General features: G+C 54.0%; 1 protein-coding gene across 1 annotated transcript in view; it reads right to left on the reverse strand.

The window, feature by feature from the left end:
* Positions 1-1,184: 1,184 nt before the first annotated feature.
* The window catches only part of BCR (BCR activator of RhoGEF and GTPase), a 122,871-nt gene continuing 104,644 nt past the window's right edge, over positions 1,185-19,411 (reverse strand). The window contains exons 17-23 of the mRNA XM_044243831.1: positions 9,342-9,401; positions 8,591-8,700; positions 6,694-6,833; positions 5,720-5,854; positions 4,911-5,016; positions 4,294-4,456; positions 1,185-3,941 (exon numbers count right to left, since the gene is read on the reverse strand). Coding sequence (XP_044099766.1) covers positions 3,852-3,941; positions 4,294-4,456; positions 4,911-5,016; positions 5,720-5,854; positions 6,694-6,833; positions 8,591-8,700; positions 9,342-9,401 — 804 coding nt within the window. The 3' untranslated portion in view covers positions 1,185-3,851. The remainder of the gene's footprint in view (positions 3,942-4,293; positions 4,457-4,910; positions 5,017-5,719; positions 5,855-6,693; positions 6,834-8,590; positions 8,701-9,341; positions 9,402-19,411) is intronic.

A 19,411-nucleotide genomic window follows, 5' to 3' on the forward strand; every position in this document is an offset into this window, starting at 1 on the left:
TATTATTATTAATGGTTTTCAAATAGGACCAGGACAACAGGGATAGAGAGAGCTAACACTAACTGGAGCCTTTTAGGCGTCAAATACTCTGGAGGAGAAGGGCCAATGGCAGGCTGTTCCTCATTGGCAGATGTTAGAGCAGACGGATGGCATGGTGTATGTGAAGCTTTTCCAGTGCAGGCAAGACCCAAGGTTAATACTTAAACCTGTGGGAAGGGGCACTGTGGGAGAATGCTCTGGGGGAGGGTGCTGTGGGGGGGGGTTCACTGTGGGAGGGGGTGCTGGGAGACAATGCCTTCAGGGATACACTGTGGGGGGCACAGTGGGGGGCTGTGGGAGGGGTGTTGGAGGAGGAGATCCTGTGGGAGGAAAAATGCTGGGGGTGCTGTGGGAAAGGGCTCTGAGACCTTTGGAGATTCTGAGGGTGGAGGCTCATCCCTAGGGCATCCTGTCGTACTCCTGGTGTGACCTCCTCTAGGTCGCCACAAGCTGGTGAAGGGTTGCTGCCATCCAGCCCCGTCTCTCTCCAGGACAGCCCCACACTTGGCTCAGTGAAATTGCCTTGGTGATACCCTACAGGCAGCGGTGATGGGTGGCCAGCCAGAGGGAGAATCAGTCCAGTCTACTACACTGCCCCAGCCCCTGGGAGCTGACCAGGGAGTCACCAGGAGACCCTCATCCCCTGGGGGTCTGAGGAAGACCCCCACTGGCCATTTGCTATCTACCAGGAGAGCTGCAGCCCCAGCTCCTCCCAAGCAGCACCCAGGACCCACACCTGTCTCCGCCCTGGGCACAACTTCCCTGTCAGCCAGACAGGCTTTTTTCTGAGTATAAGGCTGGTGGCAGCTAAGGGTGACCCATGTTCCCCAAGCCTCAGTGCCAGCAGAAACCATGGAGACCAATGGGCCAGTGCAGGGGTCTGGCTGTGTGTGGCTGGAGCCCTTCCTGGCCCTGGGCTTGACATGGCCGGTACACTCACTCCCCTAAGCCAGAGGGCTCCGGGGTCATCCCCTACACTGCCCACCTGCCTGTGGTGTGTCGACCCCACGGGGCCTGGCTTCTTCATGCCCAGGTGTACTGCCTTCCGCGGCACCCAGGCCCTCTTTGTCCCCTGCTGCCCACCCCTGGCACCTCCCAGGGGCTCCAATCATGGCTTTTCTTCTGAATGGAGCAATTGCCACTGATACAAGTAGTCTCAGGTAACTTTAATGAAAGTGTGGGCAGTCCTTTGCCTCATGGTGGTATAGGGAGGGCTGAGCCCAAAGCAGAAATGCAGCTGCTGAGACCAGCTGAGCTCACAGCTCCAGACTCAGGGGGCCAGGGCGGGAAAGCATCACTTCTCACGGCAGAGTCCAGCAGCCGAGCCTCGTGGAAGGTCACGTCTGGGCTCTAGGTCCCGAGGCGCCCTATGCTGGCGTTACCAACCCATGTCCCGTATGTATGATGGGACAACATGGGCGGCGGGGGCCCCAAAGCGACCGCCGCCACTGTGGCCCGGCAAAAAGCGCGCTTTTACAGCTACACGAGAAGGAGTGGTCATTCCGTCATTAAACAGCACAAATTCTATATAAATAAAAAGTAAAAAGGGGGAGGGTATGGGAGAGGGAACGAAAATTGGCACAGACACGGATATATTGCTTTCCAGTTTCAATGTGACAGATGCAAATCATGACACCAGGGGAACAGAAACAAGGGCTGGGTTTAGATTTTCAAAGCCAAGTGTGTTCCCCTTGCGGGGCTGGTGGGTTGCTAAGATGGACAGGGATGGGGAGCCAGGCCAGAGACAGCTTGGAGTTGGAGGCCTGAGAAACCCCGTGCATCCAGAAATGTGCAGAGGGCACAGGACTCCGCTCCCTGCCCTAAGCTCCCCAGGAGAACAGCATTACGTTAAAATGGTGGGTCTGCTCTCCTTGCAAGAATAAAGCACAGAGAAATAAATACAGTATGTGGACATAATACCTTCAAGAGACTGTTTTCTGCCGCCTTCCTTGCCTCCCCGCTTCAACAGGTCTATAAGCAGAGGAGATGTTTGGAGGCACATGCCCCCCACCCCCACCATGTGCTGCAAGTTCAGGCAGGAACTGCCTTGTCAAGTGAGCCCTCCCATCCCCACCCCTGCCACGCAGGACATGGGAAGGATCATAGGACATTGCCACCAGGTACTGGTGTAATCACGTGACAAGCAAACACCTTTTCCTGAGTCACACCATCACCTCCCTCCTCTGGTTCACTACATCCTCTCTTCTTGCAAGACCAGCACGGAAACTTGGCTTCTCCTGGTTTCTTTTCTCCTCATCCTAACCCCTTTCTTTTAATTTAAAAAAAAAAAAAAGAAAAGAAAAAAAAAAAGAGCAACTATTCATAGATTTGTTTCTTTAAAACTTAGTGGCCTCCCTTATTCTCTTTTTTCTAAGGTGGTCAGGAGGGTTACTGGAAATGTCCTGGCTTCTGTACTGGTATTTGGAGAACAGGAGAGGTGGGCAGCAGGGGCCAGGGGCGGTGTGTGTGTGTGTGTGTGTGTGTGTGTCTGTCCTTCCGCCTGCTCTGGGATAGGAGCCCAGCGTCCTGAGCCTGGCTGGCAGAACAGCTCCCCCCTGCTCCTAACATTCCCCCATTCCTGATGCTCAGGAGACTTTAGAATGGGCTCCTGAGAAAAAGAGCCAGAGTGGGGAGGAAGACAAAATGTCACTGGGACACGGACTGTCTATGGAGTACATTCTAATATCGTATTAGGTATCTGAATCTGTTAGGAAAAAAATTTGAAGCTATGTAGAAAACTTAAAAATATTCAAGTATCAAAAGGCTATTCGGATCAAAGTTTAAAACAAGCTGTCAGCAAGCTGTTGCTGCCAAGAGGAAACTTTACAAAAGTTAGTACTGAGTTTGTTCAGCAGAGAACGAGAGAATCAAGTGATCTGTTTGGTGAGGGGGACGATCAGGGGAAGGGAGGGTATTGGCAGAGGGGGTGATGGGCTGGAGGAAGCCAGAGAGACTGAGGCCTTTTGAAGCTGAAGAGTAGAGCCTTTGCCCAGCAGGCAGTGGACAGGGTCACTATCTCTGGAGAAGAAGCCATAAAGTGCACAGCCTGGACCTCCCTCCCCCTGATGTTGGTCCTAGACAGACGGACAGACAGACGTTACATGGCTCCATGGGGAGCTGCCTTCCAAGGGGACATGAATAGCAAAAACAAAGCAACAGGACAGAATAGGAAGACCCATATCTGGACAGAGCTCCTTCTAGAAAGAAAGAAAAGGAAGGAGGCAAAAGGGGTCAAACGCTACACAGTGTTGACTTAGCTTTTCAAACCCTGTTAAACAAACAGAGTCAAATTTCTAAGTCAGGGAAACTGAAAAGCCCCCACCCACACAGGGACAGGGCTGTGGCCCCCACGGTATGAAGCAGCATCAGTGTTTATTCAAGACACCATAGTGAGGGAATCTGGTCATGTTCCCTTCTCCCTGGAAGAGGGTGCATCTTGACAAGTGATCCAGTAGAAATCTTTTAAACTCTGGTAAGTTAAGTTCGTAGAAACCACTCCCTTCGCCTGGTCCCACGGCCAGGCCTGCGCGCCGAGGCATGCTGGCGTGGTGCGCCCTCTGGTGGCAGCATGGAAAACCGCAATCTGAGGCCCGGCGGGAGCTCACAGACCCAAAGGGCCCCGAGGCCCATAACTGCCCAGGCCACTTAGCCTTTTGCCTTGGGTAGCTGTCTCTAGGCAGGTGGTCCAGCCCTTGGGAGCAAGGCGGCCCAATTACTCCTCAAGAAGATCCGGTTCCCGCTCTGTGGATAGCCCGATTTGCCAGGAGGTTTCCAGGCCGGTCTACCGGCCTCTCAGAGATGAAACTGGGCCTTTAGACTTCAGTGGAGAACAGGATGCTCTGTCTCTTGCTGTCTGGGGCAGGGATGGCCTCCAGCTGCAGGAAGTACAGCAACACCTGGACCTGCCAGGGCACAGCAGGGAGGAGGAGAGAGGCAAGTGGCTCAGAGGGATGCTCATAGCTGCAGTGTGTGCTGGTGACAATGAGCTCCTCCTGGCAAGAAATCTGAGCGTCCCTGAAGGAATACCAGGCCAGCCCTGAGAAGCCCCAGGAAGGAACAGTAGAAAGGGCAGTGGCCTGAGTCCTCCCATCGCCCCCCCCACCCCTCAGCCACATGGCCTCAGTCCCTCTCTCTGCATCTCGGCCCCCTTCCCTTTACAGCTGGGTGGGAATGACTGGCAGGACCCCGCAAGGGCCAGGCAGAGGCCACCTCTGTGAGGTGAGGCAGTGTGAGCTGGAGTCTGTCTCCTCATACCTGGGACATGACTTCCAGGGACCAGCTGTCAGTCATGGATATGGGCTGGCTGGGGTTGGCAGGGAGTTTGCTTTCCTTCTCTGACGGCCGGAGCAGTGTGGGGCCGAAGACTGTGGCAAGGTTGTGCAGGGACATCTTGTTCACTGTTTCCTTTTCTGCCACCCTGCAGAGGGCCAAAGCAGAGGGTGCTACTGTGACAAAGCTTTCAGAGTGGGGGTGAGACAGAGGGGCCAGACCACCCCGCCGAACTCAGGAAACATGACAGTGGGCCCCATCTTTCTGCCTTGGGCTGACTCTACAACACAGACACCCCACCCCTGGTCGTGCCAAAAGCAGACCCCACCCGGCTTCTTTTGGGTTGGAGGGGCCGAGGATGAAGAGCACCCGAGGCTGGCAGGGAGCTGGGCCAGCTGTGGGCCGTGATCTGCTGGGGAAAGAAAGCCTAGCCACTGGCTGTAACTGAAGCATCTCGCTCCTCCCTTAAGACTGGAGAGTGCGGGTGAGTGGCAAGGTCCCTAGGAGCCATGGACTGCGACAGGAGCCAGTGCGCCACAAGAGAGACTGCCCTGTGGCCTGGGGGTCCTGGAACCCTGGGCCCGAGGAAGAATTGGGGTTACCTTTTCAGGTGGTCCAGAAGGAAGAGGAAGGTCAGCAGGTTGGCCTCTGGGAGTGACAGCAGCAAGTTAAGCATGCAGCTCTCCTTTGCAACAGGGTCTGACAGAGCTGGGGGGTGGAGGGGGGATTGGGAGGGATGTTATTCTCAGGGTCACAGTCAAGCTGGAGGCCCCTCCTGGGGCCCGAGTCAGAGGGCAGAGCACAGTCCAGGCCCATCATCACCCTGACCCACACAGCATTGGCCCCCAGTGAGGACCCCAGGATGGGTGCCTTTTCTGTATCCCAGAGGGCTGACAGGCCCCAGTGGCAGAAGATGCTAGGCATAGCTGCCCTCCTGGCTGGCTTGGCCATTCCCACCTTCTGCTCGGAAAAGCCCAAGGCATGAGAAGCTGAGCATGGAATGAAACGTAAAGGAAGAGGGGTAGGAGTTTTGGGGGGACCCTGGCAGCTCCCTCATCACCCTGTGTCCCCTGGGCCCCAGTACCCCCACTTCGGATACCACCTTCCAGTTGACGTAGGGTTAGGCTGGGCCTGAAGCCCCACTTGATGGGACTAGGACCTGGGGTTAGAGGAGCAGGGCAGGCACTCCAGTGAGGAGCAAGGAGCTTCTAGGACCCCAGACCCCAGTGCGTCCACAGAGGTAGCGGCTGTTTCACCCTCTGGGGCCACTTGGAGGGATGCGGACAATGGGAGGCCCTGTAAGGATGGGCAGAGGCCTTCTGGTACCAGCCGGGTACACAGTCCCCCTGCCACCCACCAAGTTTGGACTGAAACACGGACCGGGTAGAGAGGGGGAACCTCCCATGCTCACCAATGCCCTCGGCAAAGTTGGGGTAGAATTCATCGGTGAAGAGGGGCTCTGGCAGCTCACGAAAATACAGCTTCAGCGTTCCGGCAATGGCGTTCACGTCCATCTCGCTCATCATCACCGACACGTCCTTGTTATCTGGAAGGAGTGCGGACATGAAGCACGGCCTACTCAGGGATCCCAAAGAGGGCTCTGCTCTCCCTGCCTCGGCCTAGCACAGCCCACAGCAGGCTGGTTTTTGGGGTTCCTCCTTTCAGCAGCTTATCTTCTTCCAAGCACACCGGTGATTCTGACATGGGAGGCGTCCTCCCCACCCCTCCCTTGATGGGCAAGGGGTGGCCTGGCAGCTGAGCCACCATGAGGGGCTGTGAGGCTGGTGGAGGCCAGACACTGCCTGGGCAGGGATTGGGGGTGCTCTGCTCTGTAGTGACCACCTGGCTACAGGCATCTTCTGATAACATTATTTATGTTATCATAAATAACATAATTACGGGATTATTTGTTCCACTCCAGAGTTTCAAACCAGTGCCTCCCCTCTGGACCATGGTGTCACAAGCCAGGGAGGGGAGAGGACACAGGCACCAAGTCCTGTCTCTGCCCCCTTCTACTCTGAGAAGCCTCTGGGGTCTCAGCATCCTCATCTGGGGATTAAGGCAGTTCCACCAAGTTCTAATAGACCACACTGACTCCTGGGCTTTGGTCAGTACCTCTCTTGCAGCTGGTGGAAGCAGACTAAACCCCAGCACGAGGTGGGGTGGCCCCACAGAAGCCCCTGGTCCCACTCCATGGGACCCATCACGCATGGTTCAGACAGGAGAATGGGCTTCTGCAGAACCGCCTCCCACCGCTCCCTTTTCTTTTCATTTGAAAACTAAAACAGTAAAGGAAAGGTATGGAGCCTTCACGAGCCAAGCCATGGGAGGCACACGGTTACCACACCCACACCCCCAGCCCGCGCTGCCCAGGCTGACACTCACTGACATCAAAGGCTGCCTTCAGTGCCTGGATGTCTGTGGCCACTCCAGACACGCGGTAGATGCCCACTTCCTCCATGCCCCGGCGCTCGATCTCCTCCACACACTGGCGCACAATGTAGGGCACCTTGGATCTCTCCCTCCTGCAGGGGAGAGGCAGTGCCTTTAATGCCTGGTGCTCCAGCTCAGGCTGCGTTGAGGCTAGAACCACCCCATCTGTACATCTGGACACCTGGAGATGGGGGTGATGGAGGCCCCCAGGGTTGGGCTCACACAGACCTGTCTGCATGCTTTCCCTCTGCTGTGACAGCTCATGATTACCATCACTTACATCTTATGAAGGCTTTGTTCTTCCTTTTTAAAGGTTTTATTTATTTGAAAGAGAGAGAACACGAGCAGGGGAGGGACAGAGGGTGAGGGACAAGCAGACTCCTAGCTGAGTGGGGAGCCCGCCACGGGGCTGGATCCCAGGACCCTGAGAACGTGACCTGAGCCAAAGTCAGACACCTCCCTGAGCCACCCAGGTGCCGCCATTATTAGGGCCTTTCTAAGGTAGCTGGATGCCTGTGAATTATACAGGATTTAGGAGGTCAGGAGGCTTTTCGAAGTGGTATCAGCTATAGGAAGTCAGTTACAAAGATCCAGGTGTTGGGCAAACAGGTGGCCGCACAGGGTGCTGGACTCAGTCTCAGCCCTGCTACCCACTTGCTGTGTGAGGGGAATCCTGATCCCTCCAAGCCTCAGCAAGAGGTGAGAGAGGTAAGCCCTGCACACAGCGTCATTCCACCACCATCTGCCGGATGAATGACTCCACAGGTCCGCCTCCAATCAGCATACAGAATCCTGGGATTCTAAACACTATTCGCTCACGTCTTAACAATGCACAATGCTGGTACCTCCACACGGGACCCTGGAGTAGGAATACTTCAGAAAGGGGAGACATGCTGTTTGGAGTGTCTGCTCCGGCCTAGCTGAGCACCTGGATTCAGCAGCCCAGCAAAGCTCCCTCCCCAGCCACCCCATCAGCAGCACTTATTTGAATAACCGCTGACATAGTCCTCTCTGCTCAGGCCCCAGACCCTGGGGACAACTGGGGTGCAGCTGGGGGCGGGGAGTGGTGTTTAGACACAATTAGGTGTCCGGGGAATATCGGACGCAGGCCCCGGCCCAGACGACTAGTGAGGTCAGGGGCCGGGCCAGATTCCAAATGGAGGAAGTGAATGATGGATCCTGGCAGGGAGAGATCTGTGTCCCTGAGAACTGCTCTCAAACATAGACTTCTCCAGGCAGCTGACCTGACCAAGGGGTCAAGGTGGCATCATTCTACAGGAACCCTGATCAGGAGAGATTCTGAGTGAGGGAAAAAAACCCTGACCTTGCACAGTTCCAGTAGTGTGGGAGCCCGCCTGCAAGAAGGGGGAGAGGATATTCCTAAGCTGACAGGGCCACGTTTCACCGTAAACACGGGAGGCAACTAAGCACACAGAGTGCTCTGGGGGCCTGGGAGGCGGCCTTGCACACAGAGGACTGTGTACAGAGAGGGGAGACCCTCACCTGTTCTTTCCTTCAGAAACACCTGGCGAGGGCCGCCTGGGTGGCTCAGTGTAACCAAGCCTCTGCCTTCGGCTCAGGTCATGATCCCAGGGTCCTGGGATTGAGCCCCACATCAGGCTCTCTGCTTGGTGGGGAGCCTGCTTCCCCCTCTCTGTCTGTCTGCCTCTCTGCCTACTTGTGATCTCTCTCTCTCTCTGTGCGTGTCAAATAAATAAATAAAATCTAAAAAAAAAAAAGAAAAGAAAAAAAAAAAAAAGAAAAAATAAAAAAGAAACACCTGGCGAGGAGGAGTGCCCACTGCGCCCAGGGATGAGAGACATATGAACTCTAGCCCCCCTCCACTCACTTGGTGACCACGGCAATCTTGACTCCGAAGACGCCCGTCTGTTTTCGGGAAGGCATTCTCTTCAAGCTGAACTCCCTACTGGTGAACTTGACAGAGAGCTTCACTTCAATCTGCAGGGGGAGGCAGGGGCACGGCCCTCTCAACTTTCTGGGACTCACAGTCTTGAGTTCCCAGAGGCGCAGGGGGCTTGGCAAATCACTCCCCCTCCCCGAGCAAGTGGGCTAAGATCCCAGTGTAGGGTGGGTCCCTGGCCCAACTCAGCAAGCACCGGACCGGTCAGGATGATTCAAGGGTTGGTTCTTGCAGGACACTGCCCCCCAAACCCTAACTCCCACTGCTTTTCTTTCTTAATAGTTAACAAAACAACAGAAAAAGTACAGACAATAACATACAAAAAGCCATGAATTATCTATCAAATGTTAACATTTTGTCACATATGCCCAGACCTTTTCTGGTATGTAATAGTTTTGTTATTTTTTTTTAAAAGGTCTAAATCCTTCTGGGACCCTGAAAACTAATCAGGGTTGCAGTTTCTACAGGTCCTGCCTATCCTGTTCAAGGAGGACGCTGGGGATTACTTTCCAGCCACCAGTGGATACTTTCCTGCCCGTAGTGACCCTGCTTTGCGGTGCCTTTCCCTCCTCCAGCCATGCCCCACCTCAGATACTATCTCAGGCTTAGCCTCCTTCTGATTGTTTTGGAAGGAATCGGTGCCACCCTCATCTTGTGGGAAAAGTAGGCGCCAACATACCCCGTTCATGGCGATGACAGTCCGCTGCCAGTCTCTGTCCTGCAGGGCCTGGGGGTCCAGCTGAAAGCAAGCAGTTAGGATTATCAGGTACCCTGAGATCTGCACAGAGACCCTGCCAGGAAGCAGCCCAAGCCTGTGCCTTCTCCACACCTAAGTCGGAATTAGAGCTGGATTTCTGTTGGCACCTCTGTCTGGAGGCCAAGAGGGGTCCTGAAAGAGAACTTGCTAGAAAACCCTTGGAAACTGAGAGCCCTCCTGCTCCTAGACCTTACTTCACAGGTCCCAGGCTCATGGCTCAGGGCCCTGTGCCTCCCTCTGTCCCTTCCCACGGGGAATTCAAGTCCATACTGGCGGTCAACTTACTCCCCTTCACCAACCATTGCAGGCGCCATGTGCAGCTCAGGGAGGCTGAGCATTTGGCTTAGATATTTTGGGAAACCCAAGTTCAACAGGAGCTTTCAGAGGGCATGCCAATGAAGAGTCTGGGACAGTTTTCCCCCTGAGCGTGCTAGGTGGTAGGAGCCCATGCAGGAGGGGTCTCCAGTCCAGGCCAGTTCTATGGTTCGGAGTCAGGACCAGAAGGACCCAGAGCCCAGCTCCAAATCACACAGCCAGTGATGGGTCCTGGGGCGGCCCTCTGCACCCTCTCCGACTTCTACCCCACACAGCACTGTCTGAGTACCAGCCTGTAGGACCATGTTGCTGAATCTCACCCCACAGCCTATGTTGCTATGAGACCCTGACCTTCAAGGTCAGGCCAAGGGCCCCCCCCATCTAGGAGGACTCCATCTTCCCTGTTTTGGTAAGCACACATTCCACACCACTGGGCTGGGCTGGACAAATGAACACCTGGGAAGATCTCGTTTCAAAAACAGTTCCCCGGGTTCTACTCCCAGAGTTGCACCAGCAGCGAGGGGAAAGGAGGGGAAATCTGGGATTCACCTAACTAGAAACCTCCCCAAGGGATTCTGATATAAAGGCAGATTAGGGAGCCACTGTCCAACACCGTATAACCTGGCGCTCCTCCTGCAGGGCCTTGTGATTTCATCACTCGCTTCGTGTCTGCAACTAGACACACCACTGGAGAGCAGGGTCTGTGCCTCGTAATTGCTGCACACACCAACTTGTGCGTGTGCGTGCATGTGTGCGCACACACACACACACACGGATAGTACTGAGCACGGCACCAGGTACAGAGCGGTGCTCAGAACAAGCATCCCGTATCTACCCACTACAAGAGACCCAAGGGGTGAGAGCCACATGGGCCTTGTGCAGGACAGGAAAGAAGGTCCAGCGGCAGCTACAACTCAGGTGTTTGCCACCTGAGCCTCTCTCCCTACACTGCTTGGCACGGAGGCTCAGCACAGGCACTCCTGGTAGGGGCAGCGAGGCATCACCTCCCCTTCAAGGGCCTACTGGTTAACATCCCCAGAGATCTGAAATGCATGGACAGAATGACACAGAAAAAACAAAGGGTGGCAGAGTGTCTCCCTCCTGCAACTGTAGGGTCACAGGTTCTCATTCCTTAGGGGCCAGACTTCTGGGCCACAGGGACCCCAACTCTGAGGGGCAGGGCCTGTGAGCAGGGACCAGGCAGTCACAAACCACTCAGAAAAGGAAAACCCAACTTCCCCAAGAGAGCGAATCCCAGGCATCCAGCTGGGGGAATGGCCTCCTCCAGGGGTGGCATGAGGGGATGATGCTGGGGCCCCACACTCTCAACCGGACCAGGTGCGGTGAGACAAGGTAAAGGTGGGGTGCACCGCCAGCCTCTCACCCCCAACTCCTGTGCACTAGCTGTCTGGGAAGGAAGGGGACAGACACCATCCCTTCTGCTCCTAAGCAAAGGGAGAGCTTCATACCACCACTGGGAGTTTTCTTTAAAGGGAGACACAAAAGCAGCTTTAGCAGGAGACCCTCCCTTCCCTGTCCCTCCTGGGAACGGTATCCCTGGGCCCCTCTCCCAGTGCAGCCAGCAAGCAGAGCAACGGAGCACCACATCCAGACAGCAGGGACCCTGCCCCGACATGGCCTCCCCCGGGAAACCATGGCACACCCCTCTGCCCACCTTGCCCTTGCACACGAGGTTTCGGATGTAGGTCCACAGGGCGGTGCCCCGAGCACACAAGTGCTTTTCGGCAGAGACCAGCCGGCTCCGGCCCACCCGGCTGGGGTGGAAGTACCGCAGGACGCCCTGTACGGCGGCAGGGGCAGACAGCATCTCTCGCATCCTTGGCCCTGCTGTTCTGAGAGGCCGATGTGGCTAGACAGGAGCGTGACAAGCTCCCGGCCTCCACTGCCTTTTGACCACGCTTGTCAGGAAGCCCCACCCCTGCAGCCTGGCTCGCCAAGGTCAAAGTTTCCGGATTACCCCTGGATTCTCCTTTTTTGTGTGTGTTTGGAAAATACAGCCCCATCCCCCACCAGCAGCCTATTGGTTACGGGAACTCTGAGTCAGTTTTCTTTAAAGCTCAGAAAAGTCAAGCTTCCTTCTCAAGTGGCTGGTTTCCTGTGGGTGCCTTTGGAAACACTGAGTAACATGTGTCTGCCTGGCTAGCCTGCCTGCCTCATGGCTGGAAGTGCTCTAGGGACACCCCCCTCCTATGAGCCTCTACCACCCCAGTCAGGGACACCAAGAATAGTATGGAGTCTTGCCTGGATTCAAAGCAGACATCCCACGGCCCCCCGCGTCCCCCACCCCCTGGCACAGCCAGCCCCGTGGAGGGTGTTCACTGTCATTGCCCACAGCCAGCACCAAGGTCCAGGCCCATCGCCACCTTGCCCCAGAGGCTGTGGCCAGAAGCTGGCCCATGGAGCTGCCAGGCGGCTCCTCACCCAGCCCCCAGGACTTGCAGCAGCTCCAGTGGGAAAGACCAGCCCCGGGCTGGCTTGGCTCCAAAGAACAGAGTGTGCCGAGCAGAGCGGAAGCAGCATGAAGAATAACACGATGATGAGGCCCAAGGCTTGGGGCAGTCGGGCTCCAAACGACATTCAAGGCTGGCACGCGCTCTCGTGCGGCTATTTCAAGGACCAGAGAAGTAAACAAGGCGGGACTGGGATCTGGGAAAATAGATGACTGAGGAGAGAGGACCAGGAAATGGTGCTCCAGACGCCCGTGGGGGCCCCTCGGGGTCTCAAGGTCTCGGCAAGGAATGTGGCTGCTGCTGGGGGATGGGGGACAGGGACTGGGCGGGTGGGGGGGCGGTTTCTGCTCACCAATGTTCTCTGGAGGAAGGGCTGGTTTCTAGCTTGTCTCCCCGGGGTTAGGCAAGGTGGGGGGACACTGGTAGGCGGTGGGGCTGGTGGACGGCTGCTCCCACATGTCTGGGTGGCTCTGCTGAGGACCAGGCGCTGCCCTCAGCCCGAGAGGCAGGACTAAACCACCCAAAGGAGGCAATACCCATTCCCTCTGTGTCCACTGTCACCACCCGGGACAGCCCAAAAGGATTTCCCACGTGTGCACTGTAACCTTACTCCCTCCCTGGAATGGGTCCTCTGAGAGACACCCAGAGAAATCTCTCTGGGAGGGAAATCTGGTTTCCCGTTTCTGCTCTTATTGCTACTATCTGTTCTCTTGAGCTCCAGCGTCCACATCTTTAATTTCTTGCTGCCCTTCTCTGGTCCCCACCAGGCTCCAGCATCACTTAAATGGATAAAGGAACACTGCCTAGGACATCTAAGATGATAACAAGTGCTGGGGAGGCTGTGGAGAAAGGGGAGCCCTCAGATACCACCGCTGGGGATATAAAATACAGCAGCCACTCTGGAAAAGAAGGGCAGATCCTCGTAGAGCTAAACTTGGCTGCCCAACACAGCAATTCCACCCCCGGTTTCCACACGGGAAGAATGAAAACATCCGTTCACACCAAGACTTGTGTGCACACGTTCACAGCAGCATTAACCGTAATAGCCCTGAGCTGGAAACCCAAGTGTCCATCAACTGGTTGGTGGATAAACACAGCATGGTGAATGGATACATAGGATGGACTATGATCCGGCCATAACCAATACTTGCTAGCATGTGGGTGACCCCCACAAACGTGCTCAGTGTTAGAAGCCTGTCACAAAGACCACATAATACAGAATGATTCCATTTATGTGAAATACACAGAATGGGCAAATCTGTAGACAAAAAAGCAGATCAGCCTGGGTCTGCGGGTAAGAACAGCAGGTGATTATAAATGGGAATGATGAAATGGTTTTGGGGGGATGGAAATATTCTAAAATTGGATTGTTGGTGAGAGTTATAAAACTCTGTAAATTTACTAAAAATGACTGAATTGTATACTTAAGATGGAGTTACTGTATGTCATTCCAGTTGAGGAAAATAAGATATAGGCTCCCAGAATGGATCACAATAAAGCAAGGAGGGCCCAGGTCACATGGCCACACTTTCTTCTCCAGGACAGAGGTACGCTTCTTGAGGCAAATCTTGGGGAATCTGGACAAGGAGGATTTGCTCACATGTTTTTTACATGTTCATAGCTTTTAAAGCCTAAAATCTTCCTCATAAGTTTATTAAACAATCTTACCCGTTTTACGTCCCTGGTACAAGAGACACTTTGGACCTCTCCCAGACAGTTCCAGAGGTGACACGGGTTTCTTCCCTTGCTCATTTACCCACAACAGGGGCTGTATCTCATTCATCTCTGAGCAACCCCCAGCGCCCCCAACAGGTACCCAGGAAGGCATCCCTCCGCCCAATAGAGGATGCCGTAGCGTGCTGAGTGTCTGCGTGGATGGACCGTTGTGTGGTTGGGTGATGAAAGGCTGGGTCTCTTGGTTCCTTTCTAACAGTATCTGCTCTCCCCAACCAGCTGACTGAAAACCACATCTTTCCCAAACCCCATCTCCTGCCTGCCTGACCACAGCTCTTATTTTCACTTTTGTTGATGTCTGCCTCTCGTATGGGCCCCAAGCACAGGGCTTTCTTCTTTTTCATTTGGTGTGGTACCTCCGTGTCAAGACACGTGTATATGGGATATATGATGTAAACATTTTTCATATACATGGATTACAACACGTGTTGGCACAGACTGAACATTTGGTCCCTTGGCATTGCCGGGTGACAGATACCTGCCTTCTTCTGAGTGAGGGTGCTGAGCCTCCCAAAGGTGGCTTCCCCACCATGCTGCAGGGGCTGACTGTTCCTCTAGTGGTGGGGGATTCCATGAAGGACGCAAGTCGCTGAGTCTGGGCTATCACGCCCATCCCTTCACCTTGTGGACATGCTAACTCTTTAAAGAAGTTAAAACTCTTTAAAAATTGGAAGTTAAAAAAAAATATATATAATGTATATATTATATATTATAAAATATATATTTTATATATTAACCATTATATATTATAACCATTAACCATTATATATTATAACCATTAATGATTATATATTATAAAATATGTAATAGATAACATAAAATATTATACATTATAAATATTAGAGATTAAAAAATATATACACGTGTGTGTATACATATATATATATATAAAACATAAAATGAACCATTTTTAAATCCACAATTCAGTAGCATTAAGCACATCCCCAGTGTTGTGTAATCACTACCACCATCTACCGCCAAACTTCATCATCATCCCAAACACCATCCCCGTGAAGCAGTAACTCCCCACTTCCACCCCCTCTCAGCCCCTGGGAACCTCTGTTCTATTCTCAGTCCCTAGGAGTTCACCGGTTCTAGGTAGCTCCTGTTAAGTGGAATCCCAGGTCACTCATTCTTTTTTGTCTGACTTATTTCACTTAGTACAATGTCCTCGTAGTCCACCCATGAAGCGTGTATCTGAAGGTCCTTCCTGTTACGGCTGCCTTGTATTTCTCCGTACGGATATACCACGGTTGGTTTACGGACCCACCAGCTAATGGACACTTTTGGTTCCTTCCGGGTTCAGGCTGTCATGCATGTACAAGTGCTCGTGGCGTCCCCACATTCGCACAGCTGCGGGGAGTGGGGGGAGGAGAAGATGCCCGCGAGCAGAAAGACCTCACAGTATGACCTCACGCTAAGGTCCTGGTGAGGGCTGGAGCATGGGTGTCAGGGCACCCCCAGAAGGGGGAGCACAGCTGGACCTGTCGGTCTGTATCCAACTGGGTTTCCACTCATGAGGCTAGCAACTTGGGCCGGCAGAGTTTGGGAACCCACATACGGCCACCCCAAGCACTAGCTTCGAACAAAGCTTCAAACAAAGTTTGAAAACAGACAAACCAGAACCCCGAGGCCCCAATCTCATCCAAGACTCAGAAAAAATGTTAGAAAGAAAAAACAACTCTGATGATCCCACTGGAATGAGTGGTGTGCCCCATGAGACACGCAAAATACCAGGAGAAATGGGAGAAGACAAAACTCTAGGGTTTGATAAAAGTTAATCACTGAGAAGAAACAGCGTGGAGGGGGTTTAGCAACAGAAAATCGGCAAACGGAGGAGAGAGCAGGGAAAGATGGAAAGAAGGAAAGAACTTCCTAATAATTGCAAGGCTCCAATTTCTCTGGGCTTTGATGCAATCTCATCAGTCCTGTGCTCCTGCTCAGCTCAGAGCATAGGACGTTTGACATTTCCACCTGGGAAAATCCTTCCCCTGAAGCCCCAGACCCAGTGACCCCAACTCAGTGAAGATTTTCCTGTCCTCTGACTCCCCCAAAATAACTGCAGCATCCAAGCCACGCAGCCACCCCAGGTCATGGCCTGCTCTGGCTCTCAGTACATCTGCAGCTTCCTTCCTTCCTGAGACCCTCTGCTCCGTGAAACATAGGAGCACATGTCTTCTTGTTCTCGGGGTCCCTGAGGCCTGACATGCAGGAGGCCCTTCATCACTAGGGCGGCACAGCGGGCTCTTGGTGTCTGCTGATAGGACAGGGATGGCTTTGCTGGCTCGGACTCAGGGAACACTATCAGTGGGGCCCTATGCACCTGTCTGCACGGGAGGGCTCAGGTTTGCAAGTCTCTGACTCTTTCTTGAACAGCTGGCACCCCCAGGGCTGCGTCCCTGTTCTACACTTGGTCCTTCTGCCTTTCTCTCTGGGATGGCCTGATGCTGTGAACAAACCAATTCACCCATCCTGGGTTTAGGAGGGGGAGCCCTCCACCCTCCTATTGTGGAAATGCCATTGTTTAGGAGGGGAAGTGGGGATCTGGCCAGTCATCTGAAGAGCAAGGGCTGAAACCTGAGACTCAGACCGGTGGTTCCTGAACCCTCAGCTCATCAGTACCACATGGAGGAGGAAAGGGAGCCCGATCAAGCCCCAGGAAATTGGGACCCGGCTCCCCAGATGACTCCGACACCTTCTGCCCAGACAGGTGTGTGAGCAGCTTTGCTGGAGACTTGATTTCCATCCCTCGCCCCTCAGAGGGGCCTGTCCGGCCTCTGCCCTTCTAGCCAGCTTGGACTTCTCCCTGGCCCCCCGTTGACAATCCTGGGGTGCTGCACCTTCTCCATCTCACAGAGAGGGCTTTACACTCAACTGTTCAGGCAATGTACATATGTGGGGGGTGGGTAGCACTTGGGTGGGGGAAGGCCATGCTATTCCCAACCCCCCTCCCCAGACCCCCAGCAACAGGGCGGGCAGGGCTCTATGTCCCTCCCACGTGGCATACTTGGAAGGGGCCTGATATTGCTGGGAAAAGCCCCACTCAGAAAACAGTATCTGGGGGAGTTGAGGGACACAGGGGGTCATCACCGTTCCTCCTCTGACTTCCTGCCTTCTTGCTCCTGGGGAAGCTGGCTTGTAAGCAGGCCCCACCAGGAATGGGGGTCTCTAGGGCCAGGGCCAGCCACTGCCTATTCTGTGTGAGTCACAAATGGACCTTGTGTCATGCTGGGATTCCTTCCTGGCCGATGTTGGCTGGCCAGGCTTCCCACTCACTCAGCTCTTCCATGGAAGCAGAAACAGAGCCAGAGCCCGCCTTCTTCCACCAACAGTGACGACACTGAGTAATAATAGCAGCAGTGGCCACTGAAGACCCCCACGGCCAGCTCCATGGCAACCGGCTCCAGTTTACATGGGAGGAAATACATTTATGCAGGCAGTGGTGACTTGCCCTAGCTCCCAGGAGGTGCACTGGGGCTGAGGGAGTAGACAGAGGGTTTCCCTTGGGCCACACCAGGCAGGCTGTTCTGAGTTGTTTTCCAACTAGACCTTGTTCTTGGGAATGTCCCAAGAGCTCAATTTTAGCAAAAACCATCCCCTGATATCTTTGATAGCTGATGACCTTCGACAAGTGACCAGATTCCTCGCCCCCCCATCACCTCTGGGTAATGTCTGATTGCCCTGGCCTCCTTTCAGAAAGGAACCCGTTAGGTTGATTTACCCCTGATGTTTCCCCTTACCCCTGATGTTTCCCTTTAGTAGCTTCCAACCAACAATCCCCCCACACCCTGCTTCTTGGCTATAAATTCCCTCTCTCCTTGTCACATTCAGAGTTGGGCTCCATTTCTCTCCCCTGCTGCAAAACCTCACTGCAGGGTCCCTATACTTACATCCTGCTGAATACAGTCAACCTTAATGTTCTAACAAGGTCAGCCACGATCTTTTTCTTTTCTTTTCCTTTTTTTTAAGCAGAGTCCACTCCTGTCCTATGTTGCCTACCAGAAGGAACAGAAAGGGAACGTGTTCACTGAGGAGCACCCCTCAGAGAACCTCAGAGATGTCCCAAGCCATCCCCCACAACCCCACGGCTCTTTTCTTCCGCAAGACAGGGCGGGGAGCACACCTGGCACCCCTAGTGTGTCCGAGAGCATAGGCTGTGCTCATAAAAGGATATTTTGTTTACATCCAGTAGTATCAAGGCAAAGGGTTTCCACAGACGGCTCAACACAGTACAAGAAGAGGATGAATATCCTTTCTTTTCTCTTTTCCACTGAGATACCCGATTACCCAGTGACAGTGCTCAGAGGCCTTGGTTCAAATCCTACCACCCCTGGGACTCTAGCATTGGAGGATTTGAATGAATTGAGTGAAAGGTTGGTGGAATCTGGGCCTCCCTCAGTCTTTCAGAAGGACTTAAAAAGGACTTAAAAAAGCCAGACAACCAGTCCATCTGCATCCTCAGCCTGCCTTGGGGCTCTCTGCAAGATGGGGGGGTCAGGGAATGGGTGTATGGGAGGGATGCCCGGGCTGGGGGCAGATGCAACTATGGAGAGGGAGAAGGGAGGGCGAGCAAGGGGAACACATTAGTTGCTGAGCAGCAGAGTACAGCCTGAAAACTCAAAGGGCCAGAGTTATGACCGTTGCCCACCAGGTGCCAAAACACGTCAGTCCTCAAAGATGTCCAGCCCCAGCATGCTCCCAGAACAGCAAAATCTGGAAAACAGGTCTGTGTCCATTAAAAGGAGAAGAGTCCCTTGAAGTGGCTGACTCAATCCATGGGACTCTCTATTGAGCCAAGATGGTGAATAAGACCTATGAGGAAATATGGGGTTGGATCTCAGGGACACTGGGGAGTCAATGCACATGAGCTGCAGAGTGGTGAGGGTCCGCACTGAGCATGCGAGCCAGCCCCCAGACATCACCCCAACTTCGCAGTTGGTGCACGCCTCCGTCAACACGGGACTTGTGTCCGGCTCAAGGGGGTGACTTTGGTTGGGGAACGGACCTGACTTGTCAGAGATCCCTGGACAGGACCCCAAAAGTGCAAGAGCTGAAAAGCACCAGCTTGCATTTCTCCTTCTTCCATCCAGAAGCCCTTCGCTACCAGGACCCCTACAACTGGCTCAACAGTTTATCAGGCTGACGGGGAACAAGGAAGAACCATACGCTTCTCCCTCAGCAACCAAGCCACAATAGGACCCCTGCGCAGGACATCTACCAGCTGGCCCTGGACCAGCTGTCGGCCCTCAAAGACCATGCCCAGTGACAAAGCATTTCAACCACCTCCATTTCAACCTCAGTCAGTGCTTCCTGACTCTGCTCTTCTTTCCAGCTTATCTCTTAACTCAGGCGAAAGACCCTGCGGGGAAAGGATCCCATGATGAGAACCACAGCCCTCCCCTCAAGCAGTGAGGACTGCCCTGACTTCAGCAAGACCCCACGTGACTGACCCCAGGACAGTGCTCCACCTGA

The sequence above is a fragment of the Neovison vison genome, chromosome 3 (genome assembly GCF_020171115.1).
Source record: "Neovison vison isolate M4711 chromosome 3, ASM_NN_V1, whole genome shotgun sequence".
NCBI classification, from domain to species: domain Eukaryota; kingdom Metazoa; phylum Chordata; class Mammalia; order Carnivora; family Mustelidae; genus Neogale; species Neogale vison.